We start from the raw sequence: 20,472 nt of genomic DNA on the forward strand, positions 1-20,472 counted from the left end.
GTCAAAATGGACAAGGCCCTGTACTGTCAATCACAGAGAAGAAAATGAATTTAGCCCTGCTGAAATTAAGGCTTTGGAGCAGTGGTGGAATTCAAAATTTTTTACTGTCGGTTCTGTGGGTGTGGCTTGTGGGCATGGCAGGGGAAGGATACTGCAAAATCTCCATTCCCACCCCTCTCCAGGGGAAGGGTACTGCAAAATCTCCACTCCCACCCCACTCCAGGGGAAGGATATTGCAAAATCTCCATTCCCACCCCACTCTGGGGCCAGCCAGAGGTGGTATTTGCTGGTTAAAATTTCCGCTACCGGTTCTCCAAACTACTCAAAATTTCCGCTACCAGTTCTCCAGAACCTGTCAGAACCTGCTGGATTTCCCTCTTGGCTTCTTTCACACTTGGCTACTCAGCCTCATACATCAGTCACAGCCCACATTGATAAGACCATCTACCCAAACAATGAGGGAAAATATTCAAGTTCTTCTTGTTTTACAATTTTGTCAGCAAAATTTTAAAAAACCTTGCAAACCCTAGAAATATATTAGCAATAAAGTATTCCACCGCTCCCCCCCCCTTTCCTAAGTACTATGAAGTGTAATCACTGATTGGAGTGGGTGGGTGAGGTAGAAAGCATCATGGATGGCCAGGAGAACAGAAAAGGGGCAGCACTTGTAGTCCAGCATGCTTTCCAGTTTCTTTGCTCCCTTTGCTTGTACTTGTTTCCTTGTCAACTAACAATGTATGACACAAAGCAGCAGTGAGTAGGTTTTCCCAATGACTTGAGACAGTCCAGCACAGCAGCATCACATTCACAATTTGACGGCTGCAAATGTCCACAAGAAAGAGAGCACAAAGATGGGATAGCTCCATCTTTTAGAGTATCACACTGCCTTATAGTTACCGGTAGCTCTTCATCAATATGCAGGAGGGCATACAATCCATCAAGTCCTGTTGCTCAGTTATACCTGGCTGATGCTATTGCACCTAAGCCACTGAACCATAGGAAGCCATAAGTCGCCTTTGCAACATTTGCTGTTTTCTCAAGAACAGTGATGGCCTGGTGACTTTCAAGAGCAGGGCGCCCCTGAATTGTCTTTAGAAGCTGTTTTGTGTCATATTACAGGAGAACCGAGTATTTAAGGACTGTGTATAGCTCAAGGGCAGAGGGCAAATGCCTTGCATGCAGAAAACATCATGTTCTTTCCTTGCTCTCTGCAGCCAAAAATGGATCACACATGGAAGAAACTGAGGGGGGGGGGTTTCAGAGCTCCAAATGAGAGTTTGGAGGGACACGGCCACCACCAGCCAGAACTGGTGTAGATAAAACAGAAATGCCTTAAGCAATTTGATTGTCCTCTTTCTGTCTAGAACAGAGCAAAAAAAAAAAATGTGTTGCTTCAGGAGCTATTGTGCTCAAAAAATGAGCCACTGGCGGAATGCCAGTTCTGGCTCTCCTGCGATGCTCAGCTGGTGAGCTCTGATCTCAGCATTTTGAGCAGGAGGGAAGATGTTTGCATAGCCAGCTTTGAAATATTTTGCAGCAGTTTGGAGATGGGAAATAAATCCATGCAGAAGCGTCCTTTGATTATCTTCCCAACATACATTATGACCTAGAGCTCCACATGTACAATATACCATGAGCTATTCCATAGCCCGCTGTCCTTCCTCCTCCTCCTCCTCCTCCTCCTCCTCCTCCCCAACAAATCTTACAATCTGGATTGACAAGCTGTGCCTGGGCTCTGATTAATGTCTAAAACAAAAAGATGTCAACTTTCCAAGGAATTCCTCTCCCTACATGGGTGGAACAATATTGGCAGCAGAGGTTACTCCTTCATTAGCTCAGTAAAATACAGGCCTGAGCCCTGGTACTACAGTCTTATTCTGACCTGAATTCTGGATCACAATAAACCATGCTGTATTTTGGATTGCTATTACAGTCACAATATCCTCACGTGGATTCGCTGTGTCTCTGCCCACATACTGCATTCATCTATTTACCCTGTTTACAGTCACCCAATGCTAAGTCACGCTTGGTAAATCTGATGTGGCTCATGCATGATTAATGTGCTAGAAGCAAACGTTATTCAAGGCTGCAGGAGGGACGAGGGATAAATGCTCTGTCTGCACATGCCTGAAAAATATTCACAGGATTGCTGCAGCTGTATTAAAAGTTTGTGGTTGAGATCTTGTGTTTTCTTTATCTATTGCGTTGGGGATGCCTTGTCTGGAATGAACATTAAATTGATGCAAAAACTGCATCTGTTGAATGTCTGCCTGCTCCATGTCGGCTTGTCTGTCTCTGATTTATTCTCTAAGTCTTAACCATTCATTTACAGTGATTAAGATGGCCTAACTCACAATACCATGAAGAAATCCTGTTGCACAGCTCAGAATTGTCAATAGTGAATTGTATTTTACCTTGACCGCTTCAAACAAGGCCATTAATGAGCTCACCAGTGGTGGGTTTCAATTTTTTTTTGACTACTGGTTCTGTGGGTGTGGCTTGGTGGGCGTGGCTTAGTGGGCATGGCAGGGGAAGGATACTGTAAAATCTCCATTCCCACTCCACTCCAGAGGAAGGTTACTGCAAAAATCCCCGTTTTCTCCTGATCAGCTGGGACTCAGGAGGCAGAGAATAGATGGGGACAGAGCCAGTCAGCTGGTATTTACTGGTTCTACAAACTACTCAAAATTTCCGCTACTGGTTCTCCATAACTAGTCAGAAGCTGCTGAAACCCACCTCTGGAGCGGGCCCAATGAAGAATGAATAAATTACTGTAAACGACCATTTCAAAAAATCAGAAGCAAAACAGAGGTTTTAAAAAAGAAAATTATTTGCGCTGAAGCCTTTGTGAGTTTCACAAATACACAGATAACCTGGCAATCAGAATTTCATTACTAGGCACCCTCTTCTTTTTATACAGAAGTTGGAACCATATCAAAATAATGCACTCAGATACAGCTGCGCATTACAGACAAAAGTCATTGAAAGGTTAACATTAAAATAAAGATGTTCCCTCACATTTATTCTTGGGAACCTTTGTTTAAGTACTCAGTTTCTTGGGTAATTCTGGCTACATCTTGACCTAGGAACCGGAAAAATTGCTTCACATTCAGAGTCTGGTGATTTGGCCATCCCTGGTATGCCCCTCAGACACCGTCCTCTGTAATGTAGTCCTCATTTAGCGGCCATTCAAAGTTAGGATAAACTTCCCCAGAGCTGCTTGCATCCCACTTCTGGAGTTCCGATGTCCACACACCCTGTGGTCATGTGATCACATTTTGGATGCTTGACAACTAGCTCGCATTTACAGTGGTTTGCTGCATCTCACAGTCACATTACTGCCATTTTTTGTGTGTTTTGCCTGTTTATAGCATTTATTTCCAGTTTCTGTCAAAAAAATGCAAACTGAAGAAAATGGGTTCATTTAACCATCAAGGTGTTTGTTCGCTTGATGACCACCACCACCAAAAAGTTACAAATTCAGTCACATAGTGACCCACTTAATGATTGCCTTAATGATACTCGCTGTACAACTGTAATTCCAGGCTCAATTACGACTGTAAATTGAGGAGTACCTGTAAATGCTTTGGAATCAGTGTGCCCTTTTGTACAATTGGAAGAGCACAGGGTAAATCTCTGGGGGAGCTGCAATAAGGATATCTGAGTCCTCACTCTTTGACCACAGCAGCAACAATATCACTAGGTTGGAATTATGAGGCAGAAGAACTGTCAGCTCCACTAAATTCTGCTCCTGAAAACAAGCTTCTGGTCTCCAAATTCTTTGCTTTTAATAAGCGCATGTATTTCAACTAGGGATCCAGATTTTGTCGTTGTTGGGGGTGGGTGGGTAGTGGGAGTTTTAGTTAAAAATGAAACTGAAAATCACATAACTCTGAAATTTGCCTGTCATTGCTAATGGAGATACATACACGTTTTATGTGCATACGTGCACATTGTTCTAACCCTGGAAAGGGCTGAAACCTTTTATAAGTCCAAAACAATGAGATAACATTAGAAAGCGGCTCAGGCAGATCCTCCCTGATTTATTATATGAATAACAAATCATATAATGTGATTTAGTATGAGAAGGCAAATGAGCACAATCAGTCTTGCAGGACTTTCTGTCTTAATTATTAGTTTTTGTTAGTTTCTATCTCTTTAATTTACAAAACAGAATAGAAGTTTTTTTTAAAAAAAATAAGACGGTCTCTGTTTTACTAGTGTTTCAATAGCAGCCACTGGAATGGCCTGGCAATCCTATTTTAACCTATTATCCTCAGGATGGTGCCCTTGTCTCAACTCTGAGCTATGATTTATGCAGTCCTGCACTTTTTACAACTGCAAAACACTCATTCCGTTGAGAAACACAAGGGGAAAGTAAAGAGCATCTGGACAGCTCTCTGCCCCCACCCTCAAGCCAAACTTTTTCTTTTGTGAAGCCAAGGTCTGGATTTCCTAGGAGTTACTTGTGGGGGAAGACCAACTTACCGTGAAGAAAAATAATATGAGACAAATTATTTGAGACTTTACTGAACTGCCATATATTTCATAGAAATATCATTGAATGTGAAATGTGACTTTGAGCAGGTGCAAAGAAGTGAAGCTCCCCCTTCTTCCATTTGCAACTATATTAATAAATTGATCTTTGGTTCATGTTCTTTAAAGTTTAAGTAGAAGAAATAGTTTCCAGACTATAAAGACAGTTCTGGAGACCGTAATGTAAACAATCAGCTGCAAGGCTCATTATCAACAGACACCCAAAGTCTCCACCCTAACAAATCCAAAGATATATTGGTTTTAAAATACTTTAGAATTCTTGTAACACTATCCCTTTCATTTCAGCAAATCTTACTTGGAAAGAACAATTTTAGACAGTTGCCAAAGAGGCAACTAGTTAACTAGGCCTTAGCTGATTAATCTTTTATTTTATTTTAATATCAAGGCAACAAATTATTTCTAAATGTATCACTGCTTAATGTTTGAATAAATCTGCCAACTCGATTCTGATTTTATTGTATTGTTTTTTTCTTAGTCTGAGAGTTGCTTTATTTGTGTAGATGCACCATTTATTATATTTCCTGGTTGGGAAGAATTTGAAGAAAGCCCTGGAAAAGACCTTTATTTCTCTTTGTACATATAAGCCATACATCTCATATATTCAAAATATTATTTTATCACAAATGCTAATAATAATAGCTGTGAAATAAGTAACAAGGATGTTTTGTAGCATGTACTTTGCAGTCTAGAAAATGCTGATTCCTAATAAAGATATGCTCTGACCACAATTTGTAAACATCTTATCGATTAGCATGGCTTATTTTGTTCGTATAGCTCATCTAGTAAAAAAAGACAAAATAGCTAATGACATTCTATTTTGGTGTGAAGTGAACCCAATCAACTGTAATTTACAATGTGGCTTAGCACAATAGATAAACCACATAGCCAGATTCCTCTTCTCTTCCTCAGCTGCATCTAGAGTTTGCCAAATAGGTCTTTGTTTACTCTCAGAAGCCTGTTTGACAGACAGAATGGGGACAAGGAAAAGGGAGCCAGATAGATAGCTGTTGTGGGAAGTTTTAGCAAGGTTCATGAGACGCACTGCAGATTTCAGTAGTATGTCACTTCCCTGTATTTGTTAATACTTTGCATGATGGAGAAATCTAAAGATTCCAGATGGTTGCTCTTATATGTGTTTCCTTCATTCCATCCATCCATCCACCCACCCACCCATCCATCCATCTGCTAAAAGCATATCTAGAACTAAGGAGAAATTTCCTGACTGTGAGAACAATTAACCAGTGGAATGGCTTACCTCCGAAACTTGTGAGTGCTCCATCACTGGAGGTTTTTAAGAAAAGATTGCTGCAGGAGATGACCAGGCTGAGCCCAAGGGAAAGGTCAAATGTGTCATCAGTCTTGCATCCCTTCATGCCCAGAAGAGATCTAAATCCAGCCCACCTTGAATTCCATTGACTGCCAATTTGCTTTGACTTTTAGTAGTTCAGATTCTTGTAGAGAAGTTTAAGCTTGCAATAAACCATTACGTTCATTTGAACCGCTTGGGTTTCCTGATTTCTCACACTTGAGAGCATTTGGCTGGAATGGTATAGATCTCCTGCTTGTGCAGGGGGTTGTACTAGAAGACCTCCAAGGTCCCTTCCAACCCTATTATTCAACGTTCTAATAGTTTTTGGAGCAACTGTTTTATATTTTAAACCCTTTTGTTTCCTATGTTTAAATTTTTCAACAATAGACGTTTACCTCTGTTAACACTAGCACTAGGATCTCCAGAATGAATGGTAGATCAGTCTTGCCCAATTGATGTAATCTCTCCCCCTTCCCCTCCCCCCCCCGAGAAAAGAGACTCACCCAGATCAGAACATTGGACCACTCTTAGGTGGCAATGACAGCCAAAGGGACAGAGGCCTGGATAGAAAGGAATGTCTTCTGCCTCAGCTCCACTCGAAGTAGGGAAGATCCCAGAAGCCTCTTCCTCTTCCTGGACCGAGGGATCGTCCATGGAGAAGTCCCAGAATCCTCTTTGTACAAATGGCAGTTCACTGCTCACCAGACCCAGGAGAGGTATCAGAAGAAGGAAGTGCTCCATAGTGGGAGGTCCCAGGCTAAAGTACGGAAAAGATAGGCAGAGATCAGAGAGTGCTTGGAGCTGAGATTCTTGAGGTCCTCAGAATCAGTTTCTTTGTTATTGACAATAATAACTCTACGCATGGTATCATTGGGCACCTACCACAGCCCAATACTCTGGTAAGAGGACCATAGCTAAACTTTGGATTTTTCTTATTCCTCTTCAGTGACATTATAAAGGTGGGACAAATCTTGCTCAAGCCCATTCTATAGCTCCCCACATTACCTGTTTCACTGGTTGCTCTGTCAGAACTATCCACTTTCCCCCCTCTCTGAGATCTGGAGTTGCTGCCCTCCCATTCTTCTCATCCCCAGATGACCATGTGATAAATGGAAATGTCCCTTTTTGTCCTTTTGCATGAAACTGTGGTGCAACAAAGATCTTGCTGCCATGGATATAGCCAAGGGAAAGGGAGGGGAAAGGGGAAGGAAGGAAGGAAGGAAGGAAATGCAGTGGATCCACTTTTTCTCCAGGAAGTTCAAGAGGATATAATTTTCAATTCTTGCCCTCTGATGCTAGGTGCTAAGAAAAAGTTTGAACTGAGTCTCATCAAGCCAATCTAGTAGGATGATAGAGTCCTGACAGCCAACACTTCTTGTCAGCCCCAGGGTAAGGGAGGTTGCAAATTACTGGAACTTTATTTTTTATTTATTTCTGTTATTTACGGTAACACTTTATTAATTTGATTTAGTTCAGTTTAATTTTTAATAGGGAACTTCATTTAATTAATGGAACACTGACATGGATGTGGCAACCTAGTGACTCCATAATGGAATCCAGATTTGAATCAAGCACTTCCTAGCTGAGACTTTGTACAGTTAATTATTTCATTATATGAAGGAGAAGAGACAAAACCCAAGCCCTTACGAACCAGGAGGGACGGGTGATGAGTCGGGAACATCAGAAAATGTGGGAGAGAGTGAGTATACTCACTCCAGCGTTGATTGTGCAATAAATATCTTTCAAAACTCAGCCCAGAATTGCTGGAGTAACCACTTGGATCCTTGCCAATGGCCTATCCCCCAAAGCTGGGTTGACTTGGCAACATACAGCTTAGTTTCATTCAGTCCAGGGCCTGCAAACAGCTGTAACGCTGCTTCTCTGAGGGTGCCAACTCGGTCTGCCAAGAAAGACTCGTTTGAAAGAGCTGGTGGAAGATTTTGCTTTTTCTTGTTTGCAAAGGAAATGGGTGAAAAGGAAACCAGGCTGAGCTGGGGAAACCTCTTTGTTACTAAAGCCCTCTGGGCTTGCTTACTTCAATTATTAACCACACCATACTTCAACCAAAGGCAATATGTTCTCTGGCCATCACCCAGATCCTCCATCTTTCAAATCCAACTTTTTCTAATTAATTTGGGGTATTCTCTTATCCTCGTTTTTGGGAGACGGGAACAAAGAGTGCCTCTTAGTTCCTGGCCCACAATTCTTCCATGCTGCTAGTTACTACATTTTGGAACCTCTCATTGCTTCATGCTCTGGTTTTTGACTTCTGCTTTGCACTTCTAGGCACTGTCTTTTAATGAAAGGCTGCCTTACTTTTGTTTATGTAATTGAACGAAAGCAGTTTCTGGCAGGGCAGTTGACTGGATTATATTTGTTCCCCTCTTTCTGTTACATGAGGTACCTTACCACCTAGATAGCAGTCAACCTCTGCCTCATTTCTCCTCCTATGCCGAAGCAACCGTTAAGCAGTTTTGTCCTCTACACAGCAACCGTTAAGCAGTTTTGTCCTCTACACAGCGGCAGCTTCATCCTTCAGATCTGAGTTAACCTCACATCTGGCCTGCCACATCTCTATTATCTGCCTTGGTGGTCCTCTCAGCTATCCTGCTGGGACTCTCCTCCTCTAGTCAGGACAGGATACAAAAGGAATATCCCGCAGAGTTTCAGTGCAGCCAGTTATTTCCCCATTTAATCCTCCTTAGAACAATTGCCATTCATCTTTCTAACTCTTCCAGTCTTCATGATGAAACCTGCTTTTCTCTATCGTATCTTTCCTCTCCTTGCCTTTAGAACATTTCCAGAACTGCAGAGGCAGCTGACCCTGTTTGGTGCCTACCACGGTAACATCTGTATTGCACGGTAACATCTGTATGATCTTCAGGTTCAATTCGAAGTACTGATGATGACCTATCCACGGCGTATGGTCTGGTTACCTAAAGAATGGACTTTCTCACATGTTTTTTTGCCCACCTCCCTGGTAAGATTCAGCGGAGTGGGCATGCTGCAGGTCCCATCTTTGAAGCAATGCACCTAAGCCATGACACCTGTCCTCTGGAATACTAGTCACCTCTCTCCTGAAGTTTGCATCACATGTCATCTTCTAAGTGAACTTTGAAAATAGGGTTCCTACCTCCCAGGACCTGACAGGTTTTTTTGTTGGATGATATGCATGACTAACAGTGGTGGGTTTCAAATTTTTTTACTACTGGTTCTGTGGGCATGGCTTGGTGGGCATGGCATAGCTTGGTGGGCGTGGTTTGGTGGGCATGGCAGGGGAAAGATATTGTAAAATCTCCATTTCCTCCCAATCAGCTAGGACTCGGGAGGCAGAGAATAGATGGGGATGGGGCCAGACAGAATTTTTACTACCGGTTCTCTAAACTACTCAAAATTTCCACTACCGGTTCTCTAGAACTGGTCAGAACCTGCTGAATAGAATAGAATAGAATAGAATAGAATAGAATAGAATAGAATAGAATAGAATAGAATTCTTTATTGACCACACAAGGAATTTGTCTTCAGTACATAAGCTGTCAGTGTACATAAAAGCTATAAGTGATAAATCATGATCATAGTCATCATAAAAATACATTCATCATACAGCATAAGATACAACACTTAGTGACAGTCATAGGATACTAAATAAGCAATCAACATAAATCATACTAGGAAACTAAATAAAAACAATATAAATCATAAAGATACAAGCAACAAAGTTATAGTCATAAGTAGAAAATAAGATAGGTAATAGGAAAGATGATGATGATAATAATAATAATAATAATAATAATAATAATAATGATGATGATGATGATGATGATGATGATGATGATGATGATGCCATACTAAATAGTTTGACGGTGTTGTGGGAATTAGTTGTTTAGCAGAATGACGGCATGGGGGGGCGGGGGGGGAACTGTCCTTGTATCTAGTTGTTCTGGTGTGCAATGCCCTATGTAGCATCATCTTGAGGGTAAAAGTTGAAACAATTTATGTCCAGGATGTGAGGGGTGGGTTGTTTAACATTTTTCTTGCAGAGGACTGAGTGAGATTCTTATGTTCCCTTCCAAGTCCACAGTTCTATGACTCTACAAGTCTAAGTATTGTAATTGCAATTATAATTTTAAATTCAAATTCTCCTCCACGTTATCCTAATTGCAGTTATTTTCATATCAGAGTCCTTCAGTGTTATTATGGGCTGAATGTTCTGCATTTAGCTGAAAGTAAATGTCAATTCTCCTAAAATGATTCTCCTAGAAAATTTACTTACAGGCAAGTGCTATTCAGAATAAAGGTCTCTTAGTATTTTTTTTAAAAAGGTTGTTTTTTGTGTATGGCAATAAAACTCTGAATCCTGAAACAAGTACTCTTTAATTAAAGACACTACAACTGGTATAGTAGTATATGTCCATTTAACTAAAAGAACTGCTCTTGCCATTTGATTATACTACCAGCCATCCCCATTCCCTAAATTTCCACAAAAAAGGAAATTCAGAAGGAAAAAAAAAACAGGATGCAATGACATGATGTTCCTTGGATATTTCACAAAAAATGAGCGATCAAAGAGCAATATGAAAGAAAAGGGGGTCAAAGGAACATACTTCCTGCTTATTTTTAGCGTAGCATTTCTCATCTTCGGGGTTTTTTTCCTGACTTGTCAGGAGACTGAGCTGCCAGCTGCAAATGCCTACACTTACCATATGTTATTTTTGCATTGCTAGGATGGGGAAAGAGTGTACAGCATGGGATATAAGCTGTAGCTCCCTGCCTGCCATCCCAGGTTTTTATGCAGCACATGCCCATCTAGCTCCGTAGTCTGCACTGGCTTCCTGTAGTCTTTCGGGTGCGCTTCAAGATCCTGGTTACCACCTTCAAAGCGCTCCATGGCTTAGGACCCGAGTACTTACGAGACCGCCTGCTGTTACCTTATGCCTCCCATCGACCCGTACGCTCTCACAGAGAGGGCCTTCTCAGGGTGTCGTCCGCCAAACAATGTCGGCTGGCGGCCCCCAGGAGTAGGGCCTTCTCTGTGGGAGCACCGACGCTCTGGAACGAACTCCCCCCTGGCTTACGTCAAGTGCCTGATCTTCGGACCTTTCGTCGTGAGCTGAAAACATATTTATTCATTCAAGCAGGACTGGCATAAATAGTTGATTTTAAATTGGGATTTTATTAATATTTTAAATTTTTAAATCTTTTTAATTATCAGCCGTTTGTAATAGTTTTATTTTAAATTCTTTTAATTGTATATATTCTGTATTTTATTCTGGCTGTACACCGCCCTGAGTCCTTCGGAAGAAGGGCGGTATAAAAATCTAATAAAATAAATAAAATAGCTGCTGCTGCCAGGGGTGAAATCCAGCAGGTTCTGACAGGTTCTGGGGAACCAATAGCGGAAATTTTGAGTAGTTCGGAGAACCAGCAAATACCACCTCTGGCTGGCCCCAGAGTGGGGAGGGAATGGGGATTTTGTAGTTTCCTTCCCCTGGAGTGAGGTGGGAATGGAGATTTTGCAGGACCCTTCCCCTGCCACGCCTACCAAGCCATGCCCACCAAGCCACGCCCACCAAGCCACACCCACAGAACGGGTAGTAAAAAAATTGGATTTCACCACTGGTGTAAACCCTCTCTCCCAAAGTTTATGATTTTAAGACTGACTAAAACAGGAAAAGGTAGATGGCTACAGAAAAGCAAATGGAATTTAAAATAAATGTTTTTGGAAAAAAAATCTCAAATATCCAATTTGAGCTGACTTTGCCCCTTGTACCACAGATATGCCATTTTTACCAATCACACAGGGCTCTTAACCTACACAGCTTTAGCTTTAGTTAGGAATGTAGAATCTGCGTTTTCATTCCTGTATTTACATTCAATAAATCTTCCAGTTTTTCCAGACAAAGCTTGCTGGAAATGTTGCAGTCAGATTCAGGTAAAGGATGACAGTGAACCAAAACAAAATAAAATTTAAATGGAAATTTGTAGTTATAATAATGACATCACAAAAGGTACAGAAATTGCATAAGTGCGACATCCAGCTCCAAACCGCTACTGTTAAAACAACAGCAACAATCCTCGAAACAAACAGACAAAAAGAAAACAACTGGGTTTGTTGATGCAGTGGTTCGAGGCTCTGGGCTAGAAACTGGTGGAAAGTGGAGATTTTTAGGCATGAAGTCATCTGTGTGTCTCTGGGCTAATCATTCTGTCTCGGCTCTGGGATAAAGGAAGAAGCCAACCACTTCCAAAAATACTGCTAAAAAAATAATTTTAAAATGAGTTAGGGTGTTGATGATAACCTTTCTGCCATATCAGAATATGTTGCGCCTTCACAATATGCTAGGTGAGAAAACTGAAAGGATTTGCTGCCCACCATTGGTCATCCAGGTTTTCACCTTTGAGATCTGAGAGCCCTAGTTTTCAGTCATGAGAACTAGAAGCTTTTTTAAAAAATGTACATTTTGCATAACAGTCCATTTAGTTAACTGCCAACTTCTCTTCTGGGTCAGCGCAATCAGTTTTTGCATACAATCCCTAGTTAAGACAGTGAAGAGGGATCAATCTAGGGGTGAAATGCTCCTGGTTCGGACCGGATCATGCAATCTGGTAGTGATTTTGGCTGGTGGTTCGGAGAACCGGTAGCAATCATGGTGCAACGCTCTGCCCACCTGCCCGGCTGTCATTACTTCCTGGTTTTAACCCAGAAGTAATGTATTTTTTACCATCTGCGCATGGACAGAAAGGTTTTGCACATGCGCAGAGGGTGTGTGTGCCCATGTGAGGCACGTGTGGTGCGTACACTTCCGAACCGGTAAGGAAGGTAAGTAGATTTCACCCCTGGATCGATCCCTCCACTGCTCACTCCTCGAATAGAATCAAAATATTCCATACCTTCAAATTTCTTAATACTTATGACCTGATTTGTTTGCTATATAGGGGACTGTGCAAAGGTTGAGATGCGGGTGAATCTCAGATTGAAAACACACCCACAGTCAGCTAAATGAGAGGCCAGTCCCCCCAGATTTATCTATGCTACTATTTCAGATTGCAAGCAAATCAGCATGTTTATAACTGTTTATAAATACTTGGGGGAAAATATGGTAGCTTTCCCTGGGTTTTTGCAGTAAGCAGATGTCCTGTAATTGCATAAAGGAAAGGCTGTAATTTGGCCGTTATTTTAGCCTGCCTGTAGGCCTGTGGTGTTCAGCAACAGACAGATCCCTTGATCCCCAGAGCTGCCTTGGGGGCTACTTTGGACTGAAAAGCAAGCCATGGACAGGAAAGACAGGGAAAAGAATCCACACTGGCCTTTTCTCTTTCTCCAATCCCCGCTCCCTGCTTGTGCCCAGGTCTTTAGATGTGGAAAACTACAATGAGACATGATTTCCCAGAGGCAATGCCTGGAAGGTTGAGATCATTGTCTCCCTTTCTTGTAAAGGTCCACGCCTCTGTTTCGTCTGTAAGGAAGTGGGGCTCTTGAGAGCAGATGTCAGATTATGGTTAGAGTGTGTTGAGGGCCCTTTCACCAGGCAAGCAGGGCAGCTGTCTCCTACCTGAACATGTTGGTTGGTCATTATGGGAGTGAATGACCAACACTTCTAGAAGAAACCAAATATGGGAAAGCATAAAACAGGAATCTTTGCTTGCAAGAGCTTTCATCTATGTAGGTGGAGCTAGAGAGGATAAGATGGGGAATTCTAGTGTAGTGTAGGCCAAACTAGGACGAAGAAAGAGAGAAATAAAAGAACATAAGCAAAGCTCAGGTATTTATTTATTTATTTATTTATTATTCAAATTTATATACCGCCCTATCTCCCGAAGGACTCAGGGCGGTTCACAGGCACATAAAACATTTGTATACAATTAAAATAACTGTTAAAAAACTTATTCTAATGCCAAATATTAAAAATATAAATATAAATCTTAAAACCAAATTTAAAACCCCTATAAATTTAAAATCTATGAATTTAAAATCTAAGCCAGTCTTGCACAGATGAATAAATGCGTCTTGAGCTCGCGACGGAAGGTTCAGAGGTCCGGAAGTTGACGGAGTCCTGGGGGGAGTTCGTTCCAGAGGGTGGGAGCCCCCACAGAGAAGGCCCTTCCCCTGGGCGTCGACACTGCCTAGCTGACGGCACCCTGAGGAGTCCCTCTCTGTGAGAGCGCACGGGTCGGTGAGAGGTATTTGGTAGCAGTAGGCGGTAAATGCTAAGGTTGAAGTATATATTGGGGGAGGGAGGGAGGGAGGAAGTGACAAAACGTATGTCGCAACTTCATAGTGCAATTTCTTCTTATGTACTTATGTATAATGCAAATACAAAAGAGTGAGGTTTTTTTATTGTGGCATCTTAATGCATTTTTTTACTTTGATGTTATCATGGCTAGCAACAGACACTTCTGACCTGAAGCAATTTTATGGGTGGTTCAAATGTTCTTTTTAGGGACATGGATGAAATCTGAAACCAGAATGGTTATGTTTTCAGTCAAGACTCTCTTGAGTTGGATTAGCTGATGCTGATTTTTATTTTTACCCTTCCTGAATTGTTACTGCATTTGCCCAAACAAATCCTGCTCTCCATCCATCCACACACAACATTTCTCATTGTTTGCAATGGCTTCCAAGCCTGTTGGCCAGTGGTGAAATCCAAATTTTTTTACCACTGGTTCTGTGACCGTGGCTTGGTGGGCGTGGCAGGGGAAAGATATTGCAAAATCTCCATTCCCACCCCACTCTGGGACCAGCCAGAGGTGGTATTTGCCAGTTCTCCGCTACTGGTTCTCCAGAACCAGCTGGATTTCACCCCTGCTGTTGGCTTTCTACTTGCTTAGGTAACTTCTCAGAACAAGACTATGAGGTGACAGGTCAATCCAAAGAACTACTGAGGCTTCATTTGGAGAAACCCCAGATAGAAGCATCAAAGCTCAAGGCTATGCTGGCAGCTTTCTTTTCATTAAGCAGAATGAATCAGTTGCTCTGGATAGTAGAGCAAATCTTTTATTAGAGATACTAGATGCTTTGCTCCATCTAACAGTGGGACAATTTTGCTATTGGTACTACAAGTAAAAAATGCTTCCCCCTTTCTTTTCCTCTGACCAAAGAAGAAAAAATGGGGAATGCTTGGAAAAACACATTCCAACCTCCTTAACCTAAGAGTACAATCACAGAAGCAAGATTCACACAGGCTTCCCTTTTGAGTTGTAATGACAAGAATTGGGGGACAGAATACAGAACTGGGGGTTGCGGGGTGCAGTGGCCTAGCGGTTTATTTATTTGTTTTATTTTATTAAATTTCTATACCGCCCTTCTCCCGAAGGACTCAGGGCGGTTTACAGCCAAATATAAAACAATATTCATAATAAAAATTAAAAACACTATAAAAATCTAATTAAATTTTGGCTCACATTAAAACTATTAAAAACAAGACACTGGGCTTGTCAACCAGGAGGCTGGTAATTCAAGATCCAAGCACCGCATGATGGAGTAAGCATGCCCCAGCTCCTACCAACCTAGCAGTCTGACAGCATGCAACTGCAAGTAGATAAATAGGTACCACTTTGGTGGGGAGGAAACAGAGCTTCATGCACCTTAGCATATATAGCCATGCTGGCCACATGACCACAGAAAGGGTCTTCAGACAATGAATTCAGACAATAATACAAGAGCAACCAATAGATTTAAACTTAATGTTAACTTTAATCTAGATTGCAGAAAATATGACTTATGTAACAGAATCATCAGTGCTTGGAATACTTTACCTGACTCTGTGGTCTCTTCCCATAATCCTAAAAGCTTTAACCAAAAACTTTCTACTGTTGACCTCACCCCATTACTAAGAGGACCATAAGGGGCGTGCATAAGAGCACAAACGTACCTACCGTTCCTGTCCTATTGTTTTTCTTTTCTTCTTCCTATATATATATATATGCTTATACCTCCTAATATTGACTCATATATATGTTTATATACTATATAATCTTTTTGTATGATACTTACATATATTGTTGTGACAAAATAAATAAATAAAATAAATAAATGCTGGGTCCCTTGGCTAGGAAACAGAGATGAACACTGCCTCCTAGAATCGGATACGACTGGACAGGGGAAACCTTTACTTTATACAGACTTGTGAGATGCTGAGGAGGGAACTTTCCAGTCATGCATTGTTGGTGCATTCATTAAGGCAGGATCTCTCTGAAATATCTGAGTCTCTTTTTCCCAAAATATTTGCATGACAAAAAGTCTGTTTATTAGATAAGTCAGTAATGGGAGTTTTCCTCATTTTTTAAATTATTTTTTTGCTTACTCTTCCCCACCCCCCACCCCAGTCTCAGCACAGGTTTTTACAATGCAAACAAGTCCAAATGACCATCTCGGCACCTGCTTTAAATATCTGACCACTCAGCAAAGAAATTGCCCAACAAACACCTCACTTAAAAGTGGTCTTTTGAACGTTTTCTCAATATTCTTAGCAGAGCTCACAGTAACAAAAGAAAGAACTGCTGCCACAAAAATAACTGATCATTGATCTGACTGCCTTCACCTCCGATGTGTTTAAGGCGGAACATGGAATAAAGCAAGATAACCAGGACTTAGATGCAAGCAAGCATCATCATGAGGGCAGGGGATAATATTGGCTAATGCTGAGAATAAATGAAGAAAAATTTAGGAATACTCTGTGTGTCAATAAATGATTGAGGGTATGAAGTAAAGGTATAATGAAGTCAAACAAACTGCATGGCTGAATTAGATTCCTTTCACCCTGATTCCCCCGTCTTCATCTCCCAGACTCTTCCAAAGTCCAGAACAGGGGTGTCAAACATAAGGCCCGCAGGCCAGATCCTGCCTACAGGGTGCTTAGATCTGGGCCCGTGGGGCAACCCTGGAAACCGTGAAGGTCTAGCCCGTGGTGCCTCTGCCAGCAAAAACGGAGCCCAGGAGGGCTGCATGCAGCCGTCCCAGACTCCATTTTCGGCCACAATGGCCTCCTGCAGCCCTCTGCCAGCAAAAATGAAGTGTGCCCCCCCCCGAACTTCATTTTCACTGGCAGAGGGCTGCAGGAGGCCGTCGTGCCTGAAAACAGGGCCAAGGAGCCCATTTTCACTGGCAGAGCGCTCAGGCCACCACAGGAGCACCTGACACAAGTGATGTCATGCTGGCTATGCCCACCCTAGACATGTCTACCCAGGCCCCCCAAAATCAAACACAACCCTGATGTGGCCCTCAGTGAAATCGAGTTTGATACCCCTGATCTAGAAGAATCTGAATAAATTGCATACCATTTGAGGAAACCATAAAAATATCATTTGCATAAAAACACCCTTATCTTTGCAACCATTCAAGACAGGCTGATAATACAGTGAGTGGAAGTGAAAAATTATCTGGTAAAAAAAAAAAAGATGGATGGGAAAGGCTGGACTGAAGCAAAAGAAGCTGTCCTTGGGATGCCACCCACCCACATCCCTCCAACGTTTTGAGCAATAATAAATAAATAAGCAACTGCTTTGACATATCCCATAACACGGGTCTCCAACCTTGGTCCCTTTAAGACTTGTTGAAGTCCACAAGTCTTAAAGGGACCAAGGTTGGGGACCCCTGCAATAACATGCTTAGAAATGCTCTGTGTGAAGATCAAGTCCTCCTCCTTGGAGTAAAGCAGGAGCATTTCAGAGGAATGCAGTAGGTAAACATTACCTTTAATTCTTAAACTCCCCCCCCCCCCATACACATACCCTAATTTGGTGTTAGAGAAAGGAGTGATGGCAAATTAAGGTTGAAATCCAATATTCTGGATATGTAGATGGAGAAAGCCAGTTTTTCTAGAGGCTGGAATAAGTATTGAATGGTGAGAAATAACTACAGTACTATACTGTCAACCAAATATAGATGGACAGAAAGTGCAACCCTGAAAAGGACAGAAATATTGAGCAAACGTCTGTTTCTGAGCTACTTCTTTTCTGCTGTTGAACTCCTCCTGTCTTCTGCAGCAACATTTTTCTTCCCTGTATTTATTTTATGCATATCTATGAATGTTGAAATGTTCAAAACATCACATTAGGCTTTAATTGCAGCCAGTGACAGATGGTTACTCTAAGAAATGCATGCCAGATTTCAGCATTTCCTGGAAACTATGCCTCTAAAGCTTGAAGCCTTTAATTGTGTGATCACTGTGATCACTCAGTATTCTTTATGTATTGCTCTAGCAGGGCCTTAGTCCTGAACCCATTAACTCAGGTGGAATACCAAACACTGAGGCTATCCACCTGCATGGGATACTAAAACTCCTGTATATCCAATAATTAAGAGTACAGGTGTTTAATAGATGCAATCTTTTTTTCTTATTCATCATGACTTTCCGGGGATCTTGGTTCTACGGTATGCTGTAACAGTCTTTTCAAATTCTCCTTGACAGCTGGTCCACTAAAGCACCCTTCTTTACTATCCTTTAATTTTAACCTTTTTTAAACTTGACCAGGAAGAATCAAACCATTCAATAGTCTTCATTTCAGTTCAGGTTTAGCTATGATTAAAATTGTTCCAGTTTAGTTGTGGTAAATGTTTCCAGTCTGTAAAAGATCAGAAGCCAGAATGCTTCTGGGACAGATTTATGACTGATTCACACATGAAAAAGAGAATTGCAACCAAACTATAAAAATACAACTATTGACAATTTACACAGCTCCTGCAACTTTCCATTAATGTATTGCAGAAAAAGGGATGCAGCCAAAATGCACCAGCAATTGCTGTGCTGTCTGATCGGTTCAATTGATTGATACTTCAGAAATAGCTTTTCCCAACCTGGTGCCCTCCAGATGTGCCACAATGCTGTTCCAGAATTCCTAGCCACATCTGGAGAGCATCAAGTGGAGGAAAGCTATTCTAGGTGATGATGCAACAATACCACATTGGTAGTTTCTTTTCATTCCCATGTTGCCAGGAAGAGTCAGAAGCAGCAGGCGACTCCTGCACTTTTGTAAGTTGCAATTTGGGACTTGGATATGACATGTTTCAATACTTAAGTTGCAGAAAGTGAGGTGAAAGGATGTAATTTGTTACCACAAAGGCTTGTCACTGAGGTGGTAAATCTGTATTAAAGGACTGAGTTGCACATGATGTTAAACCTGTCACTTGAACTTATGCTGTTCCTGCTGTGTTACTATAAATAGCAGCATATGGGAGGAGGTTGTGTTCACTGATCAGGATGATGGTGATACTGGAAAGGGAATTCTCCTCTGCTTTGCCCTGTTAAAAAGAATTGTCCCCTCAAGTTATTATTAGTGCTGGGGAGCCATGACTGGAAAATGTCATTGGAATATGATGAAGAAAAATATACCTACGAAATGCTCCAGTCTCTTTCAACAACATATACGTACAACCCCATTCAGTAAAACCAGTTTATTTTCTACCCCAAGATTACAGTTAAAACATACAACTTTGAGAATAGCCCTTTTGGAGGGGTGGAAAAAAAAATAAAAAATTAAGGGACCACTTTGGGAGTAACAGTGAGACTATAAGAACAAGGGAAAGGGGAAAGAGGAGAGTGGATAGAAATACTGGGCAAATAAAGAGAGTAAAGGCTTTTAAGAGAAAGAAGAAAAAAAGGAAGAGAGAAAAGAAGAAACAAAAAAAAACTGATAATACATCAAATGGTTTAAATATTAATAATGGAATTTGAAAATATAAAAAGTCTTTAACTGTAATTATGGAATTCACTTAAAGCATCAGAAATATATGTTATGAAGATTAACTAAGTTTTTTTCTGTTTTGATTATAATTTATTATAAAGAGTTATAAATGTATAAACAGTTGAATATTATATGAATTGTTTTGAACTGCAAATACATGAATGACTTTAATGTTTGATAAGTAGTATATATAAAATTTTACAAATATCAATTTTGATAATGATTGATTTAAGGTTTAATTTAGAGGGAGTAATGAGAGAAGGGCGAAAAAAGAGGGAAGTTGATAAATGAATAGAATTCAGGGCGAAGGGTAAGATTAGATATACAACATAAATAAAGGAAAGGAAATAAAATTGAGAGAGAAAAAGAAAAAATATATTAATGTAAACATACAAAATGTGTGGGAAGAGAACTAAAAGTTGTATAAATCTAAAACCTGGCCAATACTCTGTTCAGAAAAAATGTATTGTATGTTTGTGTGTGTGTCAAAAAACCCAAAACTTTTACTGAGTTCTTTTGCCTCTTAGTTCTGCATTTTGTTTCTTACAGTGGCCAACCAGACACCTCTGGTAAGACAGAGGTATAATGCCTTTTCCATCAGTCTCCCACAGTAAGTGATCTTTGAAAGTGTGCTGACCTCAATCCAGAGGAAACACTAATATAGCCTTGAGAGACCCAATCTCCTTGAATTTATTCCTTTCAAAGCCACTCAAGCAACTGTTCACTTTTGTAAAAGAAGGTAGACTTGGTTTGAGCATATGGAAAAAAAGAATAGGCCATTGAAGTGGAAAGGTTACTTGGTCCAGAGTAAGGGGAAAGGGTGAGGAAGATAATAATCCTGCCTTGGTTTTGTTGTATAGAATGATACAGAAACTCATTCTGTACTAGGCTTTCAAGACTCTGTTCTTCTACCCTATTACCGA

The 20,472-nt window shown here is 41.0% G+C and overlaps 1 protein-coding gene across 2 annotated transcripts in view; it reads right to left on the reverse strand.

Annotated features, from left to right (window-relative positions):
- BGN (biglycan) overlaps positions 1-20,472 on the reverse strand; it is a 72,158-nt gene that overhangs the window by 23,771 nt on the left and 27,915 nt on the right. For both annotated transcript variants that reach the window (XM_058169163.1, XM_058169164.1), the window contains exon 2: positions 6,370-6,623. In XM_058169163.1, the coding sequence (XP_058025146.1) occupies positions 6,370-6,607 (238 nt within the window). In that variant the 5' untranslated portion in view covers positions 6,608-6,623. The remainder of the gene's footprint in view (positions 1-6,369; positions 6,624-20,472) is intronic.

This window comes from Ahaetulla prasina, chromosome 2 (assembly GCF_028640845.1).
Source record: "Ahaetulla prasina isolate Xishuangbanna chromosome 2, ASM2864084v1, whole genome shotgun sequence".
NCBI lineage: Eukaryota > Metazoa > Chordata > Lepidosauria > Squamata > Colubridae > Ahaetulla > Ahaetulla prasina.